This window comes from Ambystoma mexicanum, chromosome 11 (genome assembly GCF_040938575.1).
Source record: "Ambystoma mexicanum isolate Mex_15411 chromosome 11, UKY_AmexF1_1, whole genome shotgun sequence".
Lineage (NCBI taxonomy): Eukaryota > Metazoa > Chordata > Amphibia > Caudata > Ambystomatidae > Ambystoma > Ambystoma mexicanum.
Window position 1 is genome coordinate 709,493,340 of NC_090934.1, and position 20,132 is coordinate 709,513,471.

General features: G+C 46.9%; 1 protein-coding gene across 2 annotated transcripts in view; it reads left to right on the forward strand.

Moving 5' to 3' along the window:
• The window catches only part of HIPK3 (homeodomain interacting protein kinase 3), a 754,208-nt gene that overhangs the window by 25,206 nt on the left and 708,870 nt on the right, over nucleotides 1–20,132 (forward strand). The window contains exon 1 of one of the 2 annotated variants that reach the window (XM_069623578.1): nucleotides 12,445–12,831. The exons of the other annotated variant lie outside the window; for it this stretch is intronic. Coding sequence (XP_069479679.1) covers nucleotides 12,756–12,831 — 76 coding nt within the window. The 5' untranslated portion in view covers nucleotides 12,445–12,755. Of the gene's footprint in view, nucleotides 1–12,444; nucleotides 12,832–20,132 lie in introns of those variants that run through there. 2 annotated transcript variants of the gene reach the window in all.

The following is a 20,132-nucleotide window of genomic DNA, read 5'->3' on the forward strand; positions in this document are numbered from 1 at the left end:
GCCACCAGGTATGAAGTTACGTGGCAGTTGCAAGTTTTGAAGACGTGTTCGAAGTTCGAGTTTCGTTTTATCAGCAGTTAAGGTGAATCATTTCAACAAGTGGCTGCAGCGAGGCAGCAGAAGAGGATGTTGTGAGGAGGATTTAAGCGATAACGTAGAGAGGGCATGATTGGTAGACTGTGACATGCACAAGCACATTGAGTTTTTTTAAGTTCAGAGACTAAACTGGCTAGCAAAGTGTAGTTCTATGTCAAACCTGCTCTTCTCTACTCTTTACTTCTCGAGCAGCTTCTTTACAAAATTACTTTTAAACACACAAGTAAAAACGACAAGAACCATGAACAACCAGTCCTTCTTGTAGATTAGGCTTGGTAGGGTGAAAAGGTTCATGTGACCCTACCAGCCAATCTCAGTCCATCTGCATCTATACCACCCCTGAATGGCTAGCTCTCTTCCTCTTTCTTACTGCTCGAGCAGCAGATAAGTTGCTTTTACTTTTCTCTGTTATGTGGGGGTGCGTGTGAACGTCATTGCCTTAGAGACTTTGGGCCTCATTATGAGTCCGGCGGTAGCCGCGCCGGTAAAAATGCCTTGGCTTCCGCCGGAGACCATTTTTTTTCAGCGCACGGTAATGGGGACTTTCCGGTGCATTACAGCCCTGGCGGTCCCGGTTATTCCCCATTGACTCATTGGACTCGATGGGAATGGGGAGGACGGTAGCACCTGCACCATTCATGAATGGTGCCGGTGCTATCATCAAGGTCTGCGAGCGGGTGCCGTTCTGCCTGCCAGGTCTGACCTGGCAGGCTAAAAGGTACCTGCTCGCAGAACTCTTGAGTATGCCGGTCCGGTAACAACGTTGTCTGTAGCTTACCGGCACCATTGTTACCAGTTTGGCAAACTTATAATGAGGAATGTGGTTATTATTTGTCTTAGAGCAAGCGTTTGGTGTTAGGGCGGAGCGCAGCTGCAACAGCGCCACACGCATGAGGCGGAACATTCTGAAAGATATTCTGTGCAACGGGGCCTCCGGTTCCGGCATTCCATCACTCAACTCTGTAGGGGCAGACTTCACGGAGGCCCGCAGGCAAGCACAATGGGAACTCTGGTTCCGGAGCTTGCCTGCACACTTCTGCGCACCTTAAATTATTTTCTGTGGACCTTACCAGCGAGGACGTCGAGGTTGTGCAGAGTCAGAGACTTTCAATCGGGAATACCCGATTCCGATCCTCGCCTCCAGTATAAAGCACCTGACAGCGGCACTGGCGACCTTCCACCCACAGCGACAGCCGGCACTGCAGAGACAAGTTAATAAACAGACTTGCTTTATGAGCCGCAGTACCACCTGGGGCCAACCGCATTCAAAAAATCTCCTCAGTAACGAGCGTGGGCTCGGTCCCATCATAGCCTCAGTCCACACAGCCATGGCATGTATGAGCACAGGCCCAAGCAAAACTGTTTACAGAGGCCCAGACCTTATTCTCCTGCCTCACTAAACACATTCTAGCAGTGTTGCTAGTGTTTTCTAACGGAACAGGCCCAAGTTACCTGTGATCAAGCCCATTGCCGGCAATAACACAATGAGCCACAGGGAGCAGAGGAGACAGACGAGGCACACTGCAGCCGGCACCTGCAACCTTCCATGGGGAAAATTATGCAGATGGAAGTCTGCGCCGATTTAGGGCCAATCAGCAAGCGGCGGGATATTTTGGATGATTGTATACCTTCTCCCAAGGCATGCAGGAGATCAGGGACTTTAAGAGAAGGGGAAGACCCAAAGCCTGCAGGGCCAGGAGTGCCCGGACCCCTCTAGGCTCCCCGCTCAGGTGAGATCACAAGTGAGCAAGGTCCTGGGACAGCAGAGGCCGAGGCTGGTGAAAATATACCTCCCGCTCAGACACCCAAGATGAGGACAACTGGGCAGACCCCTCTGATGAAAGTTATGTTGAGAGGGAAGATCAGTCATTAGACGCAGGGAGGCTGAGGAAAGCCTCAAAGAAAAGCAGGAGGTCAGGGGAGGATGACGACCTGTTTGATAGCCTCGTCCACACGAGGTTGGTGGAGTGGGTGCCGCCAGAGAGGATAGCGGTCTATCTGGGGAAGCGGCTTCGCATCCCTTTAGACAAAGAGGCCGGCAACAAGCTCAGGGCTGAGTGCCCTCGACCTTGATTGCCAAACAAAGTGGCTGAGATGCCTGAAATCGATGAGCGCATGCTCTCGTTCATAGGGAGCTTTGGGAGAGACATCAAGAGAGGTATCGACCTGTCCTGGAGTGAATGCCAGGATAAGGTTTTGGACTTGGTCAGACTCCTGGCAAAGATGTGGCAACTGGCAGAGGATGCTAAGCAACAGCAGCAAGCTGTTGACCCTGAGGTGCTCTCGGGCTCGGCGCAACAGGGATTTTCCTCCTGGGGAACGCCAACTATGACCTGGCCACTGATCACAAGTGGTCAATCCTGGTCAAAATCAACTTGAAACTGGGGGACCTGGCATCATCGGAAACAGCAGGAGCTGCAAAGGGGTAGCTATTCAGCGACTTCTTTATCAAAGACATGAGTACATTCGTTAACACATTTACTGCCCTCTACAAAGCACAGTTGTCTCTCAAGAGGGTCTTCTGGGCTGGAGTTTTTGGCATGGGTGGCAGAGGAGGGGCTGGTCTGCTAGCCGTTCCTCCGGATACAGGGTCCCCCCAGGAGAAGCTGTCATGACCAGGAGGAGCGGAAGCCAAACCCCTTCTTCCTGTCCAGGGGGAGGGGGAAAGGAAGAGGATGGAGCCACGGTGGGAAGCAGCAACCTGCAAATTCTGGTGAGACTGCTGGCTATGCAGCATCCTTACAAGCATGAATCTCCCACCAGTCGGGGGCAGACTGGCAAAGTGCACAGAGAAATGGTTAGAGATCATCAAAGACGCATGGTGCTTCAGGCGGTACAAGGTTTCTGCTTGAGTTCTATCAGCAGCCCATGCAAGCGTGTTTTCCCAGGCCCTTAGCGTTCACAGCGGAAGATTAGCGTCTGCTAGGGGAAGAGATCGTGCAATTGCTTCACAAGGGGGCGATTGCACCAACAGTAGCCAGCCCAAGCTCATTTGTGAGCAATATGTTCCTGGTGAAGCGCAAGGCCAAGCTCCGGTCGGTGATCAATTTGAGGAACCTCAATACGTTCTTGGTGTATCATCACTTCAAGATGGAGGGCATCCACCTTCTGCAAGATATCCTTCAGAATGGAGATTGGCTTGCAAGGATAGATCTGAAGGACGCTTACCTCACTGTGCCCATAGTGCAGCAGTTCTACTGCTTTCTACAGTTTCTCTGGTTCGGCAAGAGGTGGGAGATAACCTGTCTCCGGTTCGAGCTAGCTTCGGTACTGTGGTCTTTTACCAAGGTAATGAATCCAGTCGTGTCCGGGCTGAGAGAGCAGGGAATCAGGCTCATTATCTACCTGGACCACGAGTGCCTAATGTGTCAGTACAAGCATCTGTTACAGGAGCAGGTGGCGTACACAGTCGCGCTTCTCCAAGATTTAGGATTCCTGATAAACTGGGACAAGTCAGAGGTAGACCCGTCTCAGTCCATGGAATTCCTGGGCTTTGTGGTGGATTCCTTTTTTTTTTTAAATGTGTATTTAACATGTAGACAGAGATGTTACAAGGCCCAGGAATCCAGCCATAACACATTCTTGGTACAACGTATGAGATTGGCATTCATTATTCATATCAACACAATAGTTCTAATCATGTTTTTATTTATTTTCTTTTTAACTTTCTTTATTTGCATTTTCTTAAACAGTTCTCCATTCAGTGAGCAAACATGCACGTTCAGCCAGTACACCACAAAAGACTGTGCAGGTTTCTATTGCAGTACTTAAAACCCCCCCCCCACTCCCCTAACAACTTCCCCTCCCACCCCCTCCCCTGTCCCATCGTCTTGACTAACCGTTCTAATCATGTTATTCTTCCTTTACACTGAGATCTTACAACACCCTAGAGATCGTTTTCTGGATCACCACTCTACCCTCTGTTGGTCCCTGCTAGAATGTCTCAGAATGGCCTCAAATGTCATTTGGTCTGCACCTGGGTGTGACCATTGCAGTGTACCCCTCCTCTAGCTCATTTACAAATGTTAATGTCTTAAGCCATTCTGCTCACATGGGGGCAACTTTAGATTTCCAGTATTTCAATATACATTGTTTGCCAATTAAACAACTTTGTTTAAAGAATCTGCACACTAGAACAGAGACTTTACCAATATCCCCCGGGAGAGCACAGTAGTTATCTGCACTATATCATACAGTGCCTCTGCCACTTCTTACCAAAATTGAGCTATCAATGGGCAGCCCCAATACATATGAAAAGAGTCTGCTTCCGCGCCTCCACACTTCACACATTCATCACTGACATTTGGCGAAAACCTGGAAATCCGCACTGGAGTGTAATGTAATTGATTCAACACCTCAGATTGTATCAGGTGGAAATGCACTCTTTTGTCAGTTGGCACCATCTCTTCTATTGGTCATCGTATATTTCAGTGTTTAAGACTGTCTCCCACTACTGTGGCTCCCTGTTTGAAGAAGTCTGCCCTTCCCAGCATAGTTTATATAGACTAGAAACCATCCTTCTGGCGTTACCGGTAGTCACCACCACCTCCAGACATTAATTTGAGTCTAGTTCCCATGGGAACGGTAGCCATCAACGGCGAACCACTCCGATTCTCCTATAGTACTGTAGTGTGTTAATTGGCCCCCCTCCCAAACTTCGCTGCAAACTCTTCTTGTTTTGCAAACTCTTCTGCTTTTACAAATCTCCCTTCTGGGAACAAGTCACGTAGCACCATGCACCCCTCAGCGTTGCATGCTCTGTGGATATCGAAATCGTATGTTGGGGGGGGGTGAGTCCCGGGCAATTCCACAAAGGGATCACTCTGCAGTGCGGAGTATTTACAGCTAACTCTTTAAACATCCTTGACCGCGCGTTCACTGTGGCGCAGACTGGATCAAAAGTACAGGAATCTATATGACGGTCTCCAAGGATGACTGATCTAATATGCCGCACTAAATGATTCCAGTGCACAGTGTATCGGGCTCAGTAAGTTGGAATACCAGAGTCTGGCATATTATGCCTGTGCTACTATATAATATAGTTTGAAGTTGGGCGCCGCCAGGCATCCTTTATGATAAGGTTCTGCCAATCCTAATAGCAAGGGATCTAAGTTTAGAAAAAATAAATCTACCGGGCCATATCAGAATAGTGCTAAAGTAATAGAACAATTTAGGGTCCACCACCATCTTAAGTAAGGACAGCCTCCCATACAGTGACATGAGGGAACGTAGGATAGCACAGGAGCAATGTGTTGTTCTTGGAATCAAGATCACACTGAGCAACAGAGGTTTGAAACCCGGATCCGGGCTTAGATACCGAACTCGGGTATTAAGCGTGTTATAAAAAAACACTAAAATGAAAATAAATAAATACATTAAAAGGGGCGAACAAGCCCACATTCATGGTGGATTCCATGTTAGGAGTGCTCAGCCTGCCCCTGGCGAAGGTCAACTCAATCAGAAAGGAGATAAAATTATTCAATTCAGAGTACCGAGAATCCCTCAGGGAACTGGTGGGGCGCTTTGCCTCGTCCATTCAGGTGATATTTCCCAGTCCTCTCCACTACCAAGCATTGCTGCACTTCAAAATCCAGCATCTCCGGAAGGGGCTCTCTTACGAACAGAGTCCCGCTCACCACGGAAGCCAGGACGGAACTGTCCTGGTGTTATCATCACATGAATGCTTGGAAACTGGAGAGATGGATTTTCAGATCCTCCCCAGACCTAGTCATAGAATGGGATGCCAGCGATGAGGCTGGGCACCATGATGCGGGGAGATGACAACCGGAAGGAGAGGAACTTAGCCTCTACATCAACTACCTGGAGTTACTGTTAGGCTCATTCGCAGTAAGGTGCTGAACTGAGGAGAGGACACACTGTAGCATGCTGCTCAAGATGGATTACATTTTGATAGTCCGGTACCTCAACGGGCTGGGCGGGATGAGGTCCAGGAGGCTAGCGGAGCTAGCAAATGATTTCTGGCACTTGTGCCTCAGAAACAACATCAGCATGACAGCAGAATATCTCCCGGGGGCTACATAATGTAGTAGCTGATTGGAACTCAAGGTTTCTACGGGATTCAAGCAGTTGGCAGGTGGACCCGGAAGTGTTCCTCGAAATCATGGCCTGATGGTGTCCCTGTCTGATGGACTTGTTTGCCTCCAGGCTCAGCAAGCAACTCTGGCAGTTTTACAGTTGGAGACCAGATAGGGAGGCGGCTGCGATGGCTGCATTCATTCAGGCGTGGGGGCCCAGCATGGAGTATGCTTTCCCACCATTCGCATTGATAATGCGGACATTAGCTCAAGCAAGGAAGCAGAAAGCAAAGCTAGTGCTCATTACACCAGATTGGAAAGGACAAGCCTGGTTTCCAAGTCTGCTAGAGCTCTCTTGCCAGCCCCCATATCGCTCCCTCAAGTAGCCTGGGGCCCAGCAGACAAGAGGCATCCACTGGTTCTGGCGGGAAGCCTGAAATTGATGCCTGGATGATTTCCGGAGAGCCTGGTGCCTGCCAGGTTTTTTCGGGCAAAGTTGAACAGTTCATCAGGGAATCCTGGGCCCCAGGGACGAAGAAAGCTTACAAGGTTGCCTAGGGGATTTGGTGTAGCTGGTGCCTGGCTCAGGACATCCATCCTGCTAGAGCGGATGTAGTGCACTGGCTAAATTTTTTGGTCATGCTGGCAGCCTAAAGTAAAGCTTATCAGACAGTCAATACGGCACGGTCAGCCATAGCAGCCAGGCATGCGTGAGCGGAGGGTCTTTCCATTGGGGAAAATTCTCTAGTGTGCAGGTTGCTCAAGGGAGTCAGGCTCTTGAAGCCCCCAGCTCCTAAGTACTCCCAAGTGTGGGACGTGGACAGAGTGCTGTGACTCTTTCAGTCTTGGCCAGCGAATTAGGCTTTGTCGCACAAGGCCCTCTCAGCCAAACTCCTGACATTGCTCTGTCTCATTTCATGCAAGAGGACATCAGATGTTACAGCTTTGAAGGTCGATAACACGTCTTTCTCACCATCAGGAGTGACTTTTCACGTCACCAAGAGAACCAAAACCAGGATCAAAGCAGTGATGTATCCAGCTTTCCCAGACCAACCAAAGATGTGTCCAGTGAAGTGCATGGTAGGGTACAAGCCTATGATGGCTCAATTCAGGCCTTGTGACCAGTCCTGCCTATTATTAGCTATATGGAAGCCTTTTACAGCCGCCTCTGCAGCCATTCTCGCTAGATGGGTGCGCTGGTGAATGCAGCAGGCAGACATCGACATTCAGGCTTGCAGAGCCCACTCGACAAGAGGGCAGGGCTGTCAGAAGATGTGGTGAGGCCCGGGTCAAAACATTTGGTGAGGCCCCCTTACAGTTTTTTGCACTCGGCCAGCGGCGGCATATCCGCACACAGGAGACTTGAGAAACCTACCCTTGAGTTTGTGTGCAGGATCCCAAATATGGTTTATTACTACTTTCTCTACTGAAGAAAGGTTCATGCCAGACTAACTTTTTTATCATATGAATAAATATATATAAGATGGCATGAGCTCTCCACTGCGCCACCTCCAATTCTCTGAGGGTCAATCACTTTTCCAAGCAAAGAGTTGAGGGCAGATCTCTTTCTTCGGCTGGGGCCTCCCTCTGGAAACAGCCTCCCTGCCTCGCTAAAAACGAGGAGCACCATCTCCGGTTCCGGAAGCACCTCAAGACCTGTTTATTTGCTTCTGCCTTCTTTCTTCCTCTCCCTTGCTGATCACCTGCCTGATCCATGCACTGGTCACCTGGTCAAGCTCTGAATTCGGGCCCAGGTCCCTGCCTGTACGTCCTATTGCAATCCCGCACTGCCTCTTGGCTCCCCTGCACTTGTGGTCTGTATCTGTAACCCTACAGTCCCCGCTCTTGCTCGTATTGTCCCCCCGTTGGCTACACTTATGAGTACTCACACTTGCCACCAGTTGGCTGCACTCTTGTTTCTACTTTGTTCCTGCACTTCTGCAACCTACCCCACCCTCGGCACTTCTCCCCTCCCCATTCCCTGCTCTTGTACGATCTGAATGACATAAGGCCTAGTAAGATCTGTGTTTTGTCCTACTCTTTTGTTTCTCCCTCCTTGCCTTGTCGCGCCTAGAAACACTTGCGTACAGGCACGTTATAAATGCCATATCATATAATTAAGCAGCACCGTGCCCCTGTTTGCGCATTAAAACACACATCATACACAGTGACAAATTATGTACAGTGGAGGCTGGTACATTTCTGAACTTAAGAGGCTTAAATGTTTGTTCCAATTAGTCAGGATCAACAGAGCACAGTGAGGGAGCCCAAACCAAAGGGTGGCTTGAGGGGGCGGGGGGGGGGTGGGGGGTTCTCACTCCCAAGAAAATGTTTGAAACATTGGGTTAAAAGTATGCATTTTATAGCACTTTCTTTGCAAAATTGGGTAGAAATACACACAGTTTGCAATTGGTTTTGTATGGAAGCACATGGAAATTCCCAATAGTTGCAAATCACAAATTGTGCATAGGAACATTTTCCAATACATTTCATGCCGCCTTTCCACACGGGATATGCTAGTATAAACATATATTCATGCTGGTTGTTCTAATTATGTTGAAGCAGGCTGCATCAATATTTGCCATTATTACCATGTACGGATTCCCAACCAGTAAAAATGCCATGCCACAGAAAGTATATCCAGGCTGACTGTGTACCATAAGTGTTATTACTGGCTAGATTGGCCTACATTCAAAGTGGGCCAATTTAGCCAAGTAGTATGTTTGCTTTAACCTTGATGCATAGTCCTGTGCATCAAGGGTAAAGCAAAAAGAGCACTGGCAATGCTAACAGTTTGGGCATTTGTGTAGGCATGGCAAAGGCACTTCTGTATTGGTATTAGCTGGCCATTGATAGTGCCAGTGCAAAATGGTTTGAGTACCTGAGCAGCTAATAGCAGTGCCTCGTAAATGCCTAATACTTATACATAAGCCAAAACGGTTGGCTTTGCCAATGCTTATTTTTAAAAGAATTTCAGCGAAAGACATGCAGGGTGTTTTTAAATTGAGTGGCCAAAGGCAGACCTGATTAAGACATTTTTATTACACCAGTTATGTGTTTACAACTCCAATGAAGTCATGAACTCTTAGAAGACTCCTTTGAGGAAACACTTGCAGGCACATTGAGGGCAAAGTTTGATGGCTAGCCATGTTTAAAGCTAGCCCAAAGAGTTCCAGTGAGGAGTTGTTTTGGGTGGAGAGGACAGGGACTGGGTGAGAATGCCATAGGGATAAGCATGGCCATGAGAAGTCATTTCACTGTTAGCACCTGCATTCATATCCATACACTTTTAGGTAATTGAAATTGTGATGTGGGGTTAGCACTTGCATGCTAGGGGAGTGATTAGAAGGGAAGTGGTGACATGAGACATCTCATTCTCACAGCAGTCCTTAAGTGTGATGTTTCAGAAATGAAGGCAAGAGGTAGCTGCTTGTAACATTGAAGCTTCACCAGAATAGTCTCATTCGAAAAGTGGAAAGATTTTAGGTGCCCCCACAGAAGGAAGTTTGCCCCTTCCTCACAGCTACTGACGTTAGCACCTCTCCCAACATTTGAAATATTAGTCCCCTTTCCCCCCTGACATTTTAGCCTAGGTGCACCTCTGATGCCATGAGCCCACCCCTTAATGAAGTGGCCCCCAGGGTGGCTACATTTAGGGGTGGTGCTGAATACACTCACAAAAAACACTTTCACCCATGCATTCAACCACCAGTTACACAACTCCATACATGCATGTATACATAAAACCAAACACAGCATTGACACAAACATCAACATGCACGCATGCATTCATACATACATACACATATACATACTAATTTAATTTAAATACACATACACACTTTTAATTTAAAATAAAAAACACTTACCTTATCTCCATGCACCCTAAAAAGCATCCACGCAGCCGACACGTAGACATGATGCCTGACAAGAGAGAACTCCTCTCCCATCAGTCAGCGGGGTCACGCTGAGCAATGTGAACACACTGACTGACAAGCGAGGAGTCCTCTCTAATCAAGATGAACACACTGACTGACAGGAGAACACTCCTGTCAGTCAGCGTGGTCATGCTGAGCAACGTGAACACACTGACTGACAAGAGAGAACTCCTCTCCCATCAGTCAGTGTGGTCACACTGACAACATAACACACTGACTGACAAGAGAGAACTCCTCTCCTGTCAGTCAGCATGGTCATGCTGAGCAACGTGAACACTGACTGACGAGAGAGAACTCCTCTCCCATCAGTCAGCGTGGTCACACTGACAACATGAACACACTGACTGACAAGAGAAAACTCCTCTCCTGTCAGTCAGCATGATCACGCTGACATGAACATACTGACTGACAGGAGAGGAGTCCTCTCCCATCAGTCAGTGTGGTCACACTGACAACATGAACACACTGACTGACAAGAGAGAACTCCTCTCCCATCAGTCAGCGTGGTCACACTGACAACATGAACACACTGACTGACAAGAGAGAATTCCTCTCCTGTCAGTCAGTGTGGTCACGCTGAGCAACCTGAACACACTGACTGACGAGAGAGAACTCCTCTCCCATCAGTCAGCGTGGTCACACTGACAACATGAACACACTGACTGACAAGAGAGGACTCCTCTCCTGTCAGTCAGTGTGGTCACGCTGAGCAACGTGAACACACTGACTGACAGGAGAGGAGTCCTCCCTTGTCAGTCAGCGTGTCCACGTTTTCAGCTGAATGACGGGAGGCAGCAGAGCTCACTTCTGAGCCCTGCTGTCTCCCATTATTTTGCTGTTTGTTGCGGAGCCAAACGGCTTCACAAGAAACAGCAAAATCATTGCAGGGGCAGCACAGTCCCCCGTGTGAATAAAGGACACGGGAGATTGTGCTGCCTTCCACTTAGGAGAGGGGGCCGCGAGGCCCCCAGCAAGCGCGAGGCCCGGGGCAGTTTGCCCCCCCTGCACCCTCCTCGTGACGGCCCTGCAAGAGGGGCCATGGCCTCCAAAGCATAGGTGCGCACTTGGAGGACATCATGAAGGCGGCCGACTGGCCCAACGAATCCGTCTTTAAGACCTTTTACTTTAGGCCAATTGAGCAGGTGTTGACGTTGATGGTAAGCTTTAAACAAGCATAATCTGAGCCTGCGGTCTTGACAAAGAATTTAGATTTTCCCTACTATTGTAACAAGTCATAATTCTATCAAAGACACAGAGGCGAAGGATTATCCCACCCAAGCAATTGCGTAGAGTGCGCATGGGAGCAGTATGAATGGTTTTAGCACGACAGTCTTTATGGTGCGATTGCCCGCCCAAGGTTTGGCTCTAGTCAATATCGTATGCTCTGGTTGCCTTGCAGGTGCTAGGGCCAGGCCAGCGGAGTCATGATGTAGCAGGATACGTTTATGGTTGGAAGCGTTTACTGGTTGGAACGCCATTTTCAGTTGATGACAGCAAAAGAAAGAGGAAGGGAGCTAGCCATTCAGGGGTGGTATAGATGCAGATGGACTGGGATTGGCTGGCAGGGTCACATGGACTTTTTCACCCCACTAAGCCTAAACTACAAAAAGGACTGGTTGTTCATGGTTATTGTAGTTTTTACTTGTGAGTTTAAAAATAATTTTGTGAAGAAGCTGCTTGAGAAGTAAATAGTAGAGAAGAGCATAATCCTTTGCCTCTGTGTCTTTAATAGTATTATGACTTTCTGATAGTAGCATACATGCCAACCCTCCCGATTTAGGTGGGAGCCTCACGATTTTTCTGTGAAAATGGGCAACTGCCTAAAATAACTGTAGTCCCAATGCATTCCTATGGGGAAATCTACGTCTCCCGAATTTCCTGTGGAAATCTACCTCCCAGGTGCATCTGAATGTTGGCATCTATGTAGTAATGAAAATCTGAATTCTTCCCTTGTATATTGTTGTTTATTTGTATAAAGGCTGCTGGAGCCATCAGTAAAAAAAGGGAAAGAATAAAACTTTGCCTCCATGTCTTTAATGGAATTATTACTCTAGTAAACGTTAGTAACTGTGGGATTAATCGTGATGGTCGTTTCCAATTTTGTGCTGCGAACTTAGTATATTTCATTTTTTTTCTTCAAAATGTTCTTCATCCTATCTTTGCTGCTAGAACAGTAAAGTTGAGCGAAAGCATGAATCCTACTCCTAGCCTACGTGTCTTGACAAAGAATTCTAAAAGGCCGCTACATTCCTTAAAGCGAAAGATATAGTTGCAGCTTAGTCCTGTCCCTGTTATTGGCTAATAGCGATTGGCCTTCTTCCATGTTAGTGACGAAACAGTTGGATTGAATCTGGTATGAACTGCTTCTCCTTGGACATTATCGTCGGATTCCATGAGCATTCAGATCTCTCTCTCTTTCCGTGCGGTTGGATTGTTTCTGGCATCGGCTATCAGGCCTCGCCTGAGGGTGAGCGACATATTAGGATCGGAGAGCAGCGGCTGGAGGCGGTGGAGGGCTGTCAAAGCCCGATCCCGCGCACAAACCATGGAATCCCGGCCCTGCCTTACGAGAAGCCGTTAGGGCGAACTCCGGGGGGGCGATGAGCGATCGGAGGCCCGGCCAGCGCCGCCGCTTCCCCCACCAGCACAAGATGGCTGTGGCCGCGGGCTCCGGGGCGCGCTGAGGATGCCGTGGCTGCCTTGCCAGGCGATCGCATGTCCGCCTCAGCCTTGGACGCTGCACATCCTAATTGTGTATGAAGGTGAGCAGAACCAAAGCTTGTATGCACTCCCCTAGATATAAGCTAGTGTGGCGCCTTAATAGTTCACAGCTGGGGCGTGTTGAAGCTTTGCTGGCAGACTCAATATCTGCTTATAAGTATAGTTGATGGACTCAATATCTGCTTAGAAGTATAGTTGATGTCTTTACGCTCCACATAAGTAGGACGCTTCGTGGTGGTTAATTATTGTATTCATGGATATTAAATGGTGGTTTATTTGATGAGACAGTCGTTGACTATACAGTGTGAGACTAAAGACCGAACTGAGCTCTAGGTAGGAGTTGTAGCTGCAAGGGAAATGGTAATGTCTCCCTGTCTTTTGATGGTGTTAAATGTAACACATCCGTTATGGCTCTGAACGTATAATAGTCTGTGCTCTTGTAATACGAATGTTTTGACCGAATGTTTTGACAAGAATGGGTTAACAGAGAGAGAGAGAGAGAGAGAGTGTGTGTCTGTATATAAGTGTAAACGCCTCGGTCGTTCCGAGTTATAACTCTGGTTGCTAGGTCCACACACACAGGTCTAGAGTTTGTGGGAGTACACTGCGAGGAGGGTTGAGGTTTTATCGAAATGTGTACCAACTGATGAGTGCGTGCATTTTTTTTTTTTGCCCTCAGTGTTGCGTTTGGTATGTTGTGCAAAGAAGCTATTAGAAACGACTTGGCTTTCTGAATGTTGTAGCCAACTACTGTTATGTCCTGGCAGAGGGTATGGAATTCATAATGAACTGCTGTGACATCATGGCAGGGGAATGCAGCATTTGCTCTGCATTGCTTTTTTTCCTTCTATTTTTTTTTTGGGAAGGCGTCTTGGGGTAAGGGTAGAAGGAAACTGGTAATATTTATGTTGTATAATTCCCTCATACTGCCACAATACACAGTTTACAGTGAGTGCAAGGGGGTCAAACGGGCATACACAACCTTGTTGTTGGATAGATTTAAGCTACAATGTACATTTCACATTGGGGTTCTGAGTGACATTCCACATATATCTAGATTAATTCTCGTTTGTCAGAAGTCTCCCAGAACCCTCTGTTGGAATATATCCATGTAGTTGATAGCTATGCATCTACTGGAACGCACAAAGCAACCCATTTTAGAAGGGTCTTATTTAACCTCACGTGCATTTCACCTCCGCTTTGTTGTCCTGGGCATAAAACGAGTTGCCTCCACTTCTTTGAAAATCATTGGTCACAGATTCCTTCTCGTCTTCACCTGTTTTGTGACCATGATTTGTTTCATATGTTGCAGGTTAGTGTTGCCTGAAACTTTTAAAATCCGGGCTTTGGAGATGGTTTTGATTGACTCCTGCAGTTAGGTAAATGCGCAGGATTGTTGGAGGATTTACTTACCCCTTGTTAAAGTGGTGTTTATTGCTTCAGTAGACGTTGGATACGTTTAGAGTAGGGCCATATCTCACCTCTGGGCCACATATGATGGGGATCCAAGTAAAGGGCCCGGGCCCCTATACCATGCAATGTGCGGAAAGCCCATCTAACCCGAGATTGGCATGACCCCACACCCTATTAAAGAACTAGTGAAATTGCTAGGCGCACGTACAGCCTTCGTGCCGTGTTACTCTGCTTGGGTGGGCTCCAGTAGTCTGTTGTCGGCGCAGTTTCAGCATTGCTGAACCCTTAGCATTCTTGTTGCGCAGCCCCGGGGAGGGGAGAGGCCATACACCCCTCTTCTTCCCACAGTGCCGCGAACAGGACGGGCAGTGAGGGGACGCGGCACCCTTGGGGTTGTGTAATTCATGAAGGTGGGCGGTGTGCACATACGCACAGAGACTCTGAACACATACTGCCGAGGCCAGAGCGAGCAAGGTACTTGAGGGTGGCGGGGCCGTTGTGTTTTGTAGCGAGTTTAGTATGGTGCCGTGCTCGCTCTTGTTTGTTCCTTCTTACGTCTGTGTTTAGAGGCGTGGTGTTGATGCCGGAAGAGCGGGTATGATCTACCCGTGCGTCGTGCTTCGATCCTTGCTGCTCGGGTCATTGTTTACAATTCCATAGGTAGCAGATCGGTTTACGTTGTCTGGGCTTTGTTAACACACGCCCTTCCTCGGCTACCCTTTGCCTTAGCTCTGCTTCCACCGCGGCGGGGTGGGGGCGGTGATCGTCTGGGGTTACTGAAAATGATCTGATCGTTTCTGATGTTAGTGTGCATGACGCAGCCTTGGCTTAGTCTCTTAACATCACTTTGACAAACCAGTCCTTCCCGGTTGAATGTTTTCCAGCTGACCACAGGCCTTTTATTATATTGCAGTCATTTCAAACTGTTGTTCAGTCGTTGCTTTTGTGTAAGCGAAGATTAAGTCGAGCTCTTTTCCGTCCCAAAGCCCGAGTCTGATCGACCTGTCAGTGGGACTTGTTGCAAAACAAACATTACTAAGTCCATAACACCAAGGCTTCCGCAAGCTGCCGATATGCGTGGACGTTTGGTGATGCAGTTAATACGTCTAACTAAAGTTCACCCGATCATGTCGTGTTCAGCTGCTATACGGCAGTATGTGTTGTTTTTGTTTTCTATCACTAGTTTATTGAGAACGTTTTGACACATTGTGAACTGTTCTACAATAGTACATTGTTCTACGGTCAACACTTGGTTAAAGTAAGGTGCCACCCAATGAAGTATTATCTTTTTTCCCGATAATTAAAAACATGCTTAACTATGCTAGTCGTGCATAGTACTTCGGGGGTGCTAGTCAGTAATTGTTCTTCCGAGTTAAGCGTGGAACATTTTGTTTGTTGTACACTTTTTAAAAAAAGTTATTTTAATTTTGGATTACCGCAATATACTTTACTGCTGACGTAATGCCTGGCCTTCCATGTAGTTCACAACTTCTAACACATTGTTGTGATGTCTGGTGGGGAAGGATTGTGATTTGTCATCTGTCTCCTAAAGAGGGCGTTTCCTTCAGATGTATTACGCTTAACTTGCCCCCTAGGGGGTGTTAAAGCGCACCAGACTTGCCTCCCTAGTCCCAAAGGGAGTGGCTCCCAGTTTGGGGAGAAGTGACAAACTCCTTGGGTTTGTCACAGTACAAATAATAACGCTACTGAGGTTATCACAGTATTGTTAAAATAAAAAGTCTAATATGCCTTTGTATCAGTTCTAGTTGGCACTTCCTATGGGGAATTTTCCCAGAGGCCTGATAGATGGGTTCCTTCTGTGCTCCCGCTCCGACGTCAGCAATAGTGCTGCTAAATGAAAACTAGGGTACATTTGAGTGTCAAGCCAGCATGAACCGAGTGGAGGAGGACCTTAGTCTTAAACTGATTGATTGTGATTGAGCCAGTTGTTGTACATCCATACTTTGATGGTGATGAATAGTTTGTTTGCTTTCTTCTTATGTGTAGCTGGTACCCGGGCAGGCTAAACATGATTTGGATGTCACTGTAATTGTTAAGTTTGTCTTGCACCTTTAATTGGAAGTCATGAAGGTCCTTGATATGGATGTTAAACACTAGGGGCCAGAGGGATGCATCCTGGGGTACATTGTAGTACACATTTGATGAGGATTTGAAAGTAACCAGGGAAATGGAGGATTATCTTCCAGCACCCCGCTCATCTTGTACAGTCTGGTGAGTAGGATGGCGAGATGAAGTGTGGGGGGGGGGAGGGAAAGGGCTGTTATCTTTACAAGGTCTGAATATCCATTTGCCCAGAAGCTGATGTTCTTCAACCAAAGTCTAAGTAGGATCAACGCTGCCTTGTCCTGTATCCTAATCATGGATGGGACGTTTATAACCGGTTTATAATTGGCATCACTTGTCTGGTCTAAGGACCATTCTTTAAAATTAACGTGGTGACAAGCACACTCTTTTGGCTCAAGAGAATACATGCTTTGCTGAAAAAGATGTATGAAATCTATAATGTCAGGTAATCATGTGACAGATTCCTTAATTTCTGTATTTAATAGTTTGCCTTAAGAAAATGGGGTTAAAAGAGTTCTGGTGGAACTCGGGGCTAGCATAGATGGGGTAGGTTGCTGTAAAGATAGGGTGGGGAGGATGAGATATTCACTCTCACTGCTCTTATCTTTGCCTTAAAACTTTATCGTTGTGCCCTGCTTCTGAAGGTGTTGGAAGAAGGGTGGCAGCAATAGACTGTTTCCAGGTTTGCTAATGCGTGCCATTATAGAATTAATCTGTGAGGCATAGAACTTTTTCAAGATACTGGCCAATTTATGTTTTTAGGCGTCTTTAATTTTTGTGCAGCAATGGAAAAGTGGTATTATTTCCTTCACTTTCAAGTGCTTTGATTTGGTGACTTGCGAGCATAGTTCTGAGTTGTATAATAGGCTTTGCATGCTATAGGCCTTGGCTGGCTTGCTCTTCAGGGTGCAGCGAGGTTCACAATTGATAAAACAGCAGCTTTATAGGTCTGCCAAAATAGAGCTTGTCTATTGGAAGAACAAGAGGAAATGGTTTCTTAGCAATCAATGTGAGATAAGAAACATTTAATTTTTTAAATTTAATTTTTTGTTGTTGTTGTGCATCTCTCAAGAATATTACCGACTGACTTGGGGATCTAACTCTTTCAAGATCCGTTTCTTGATGCGTAGTATGGTAGCTAGATCTGACCATCCGAGAGTGATATCATTAATCATACTTCAACTCCTATTACAAAACAAAGTCCTTTCTAGTGTGTTGCACTTACTTTGAGTGGAAACAGTGATTGCAGGTTCAAATTTTAGGTCTGATAGGGTGGTCTCAAGGTAATTTGCTTAGGTGTGACATGAAGCAGAGATTGAAATCTGTAACCAGAAGTAATTTATCTTCAAGGCACACGATGAGTAATATGCAGTCAATAATTTCAGAGACATATTAAGGAGAATTATTTTTTGCACAATATAAGAGCTTGTAGGAGCTGGGCAGGGTTGCTTGGGGCTGGGGGTACGATAGGGTTTTGACAGGACGACAATGGTGGATCTTCCTGTTCTAGTCTTCTAGCTTTCAAAATGCATCCGTCAGATTAGGGCCTGGCCATGGTCTTTGGAAGGGTGCCTGGGGGAGGAGGGGCTTGGGGCTCTGGCGAGACTGCATGGACAGACCTGCTTTCCTAGGCTACACGGACCTTTTGGATGTTGATAGGGATCAGACATTGTCCCATATAAGGGCGTATTTGTATGCAGCTTGGAGTAATGTAGTGTGCATTGATGAGCACAAAGTTGGATCTTTGGAGTGCAAGTGCGATATGGATGAGTTTGTGTATTGGCAAAATGCTGTATTATGTTTACATGCCCCCAGTTGGGCACGGAACCCTGTCGTTTTATGGCATTCCCTTCCAGATTTATACCAGGTTTGTTCAATTTCACCATCCAACGATATTTGTCCCACCCCCAGTTAAGCATGTTCAGTGCCCTATTTAAGCACTTGCATGAGGGTACAACTATTATGCAATGGCCCCTCTTGCAGGGTTGCATTGCGGTGGGGAGTCGACTATATTATAATAGTTTTTTTTTTCTGTAGCAGATGTTTAGAAAGGTAAACATACCAATTGGATATATTACTTGTGTGGGTGGATCTCCGATCTCCTTAATCCAAAAATAGGCCCACCTTTTAAGAAGCAAGTGCACATTTTTCCGTAAAGCAAGTTTTTTATTGTACAAACGGCAGGAAGGGACTAGATGACTCCTTAGAGTCAAACTACCCAGATTTTCCCTGAACCACAACAGTTAACACACTCCCGCGTATTTCATTACAAAGTCATCCCCAAACATGATTGGTCAACCCTATACAAAGAATCGTATGCCTTTCAGTTCCCACCCTCTCATTGGAAATATTTTATTTAACCACCTTCCCCTTTCAACTTACATTTGCAGCACACCCCTTTCTCGTGTTTACAGCACACCCCTTTCGGGATCTTTCCTTAGTAGGTCATGGCATTGTGTGGTTACATCTTCGCATACCAATCCTAATTTACTTCAAGTTCCAACTGGTTGGGGACCTCTAAACCTGACCATGATGCACACGGCTTTTCCAAGGATACTTCAACAATACTAGGAGGGAGATAAACAAACAAGCTCTCTTTGAACCAGCAATAAGCATCCGCCCAGTCTTGCTGGCGTCCTCATTTCACGCTAATTTCTAACAACTACAATTTCCGTGCTCATGACCTCTCTCCACAGCCTGGAAATTCCTGGGAACCTGATTGAAACCCATAAACCATTGGTCCACTCTGCCCTTAATCACCCCTCGCACTGGGTTTAATACTTGTCACCAAACTGACCCTACCAGGTGGCCGGACTTCCCTGCTCACTGAATATCAGGCTCCCAGGCTCCCATGTAATTAAAAAAGATCCGTCTCATCTCCATAATAGTACCAGGTTGTAAAACCCTTGCCTGCTCGCAGCTGACCATTTTGATGTTATCGCAACTGCCAGTTAGCTGCCTTCCTCCAGCTCTCCTGGTTAGAGTTTCTCACCACCCCCAAGGCATAAATTAGTTTTCAAAAATTGATTAGCAGATTTTGCTAATAAAATTTTATTTGATTAGCAAATGCACTCATTTGATTAGGAATTTTGTACTAATATTGAAAGTCACCAGAATTAGTTGTACCCCAAGATATAGAATTAGCAAGAATGCAGAAATGATTTCTATGTACCTCCTGAAGTATAACATCAGTGCAATGTCTGTAAAATGTAAAGGTTCGCTGCAAGATATTTTTAGAATAAAACGTTGGGCTAGGCTTACCTCTCAGCGCCGTTATCAAGTGGGAAGGTCCTCTCTGCCTATTCTTCCTCTACACTGCAGACCAATTCCTACAAAATAGGCAAAAAGCAACTCCTTTAGCGGCTACCCACATCAATGCACACTCACTCTGGAGGGAGGGGGGGGGGACTCGAGAATCGACTACTGAACAAATGCCAGCGCAGCCACTTGCCAACACCCAGTCCAGCAATCGGGGACAGCTTTGGGGCCTTTCGTCTTTACGAACATGTGAGGCCTCAAGCCTCTTGTGGGGGGAGGAGGTCCAGCAACTGCCCCCATGGTTCCAGTCTGCAGACTGGCTAGTGTAAAGCTTCCTACTGGCTCTGGCTGCTTGCCTCGTGATAAATAAGGTAACTAGCCTCCATGCACCACTGCAGGCTGCTCGGACTAGCCTATTTAGAGAAATAGGCTAATGGCTAAACCAAGAACGCAAAATGCTTGTGTGGGCCCATATTTATTGGGCCAAAGTGAGCCACCTTATTGGCCAATGTGGGCCAGTTTGATGAGTTACGGGAGTCCAGTAACTCATCAAACTGGCCTAATAGTTTTGACCAGTGTTGCTGAA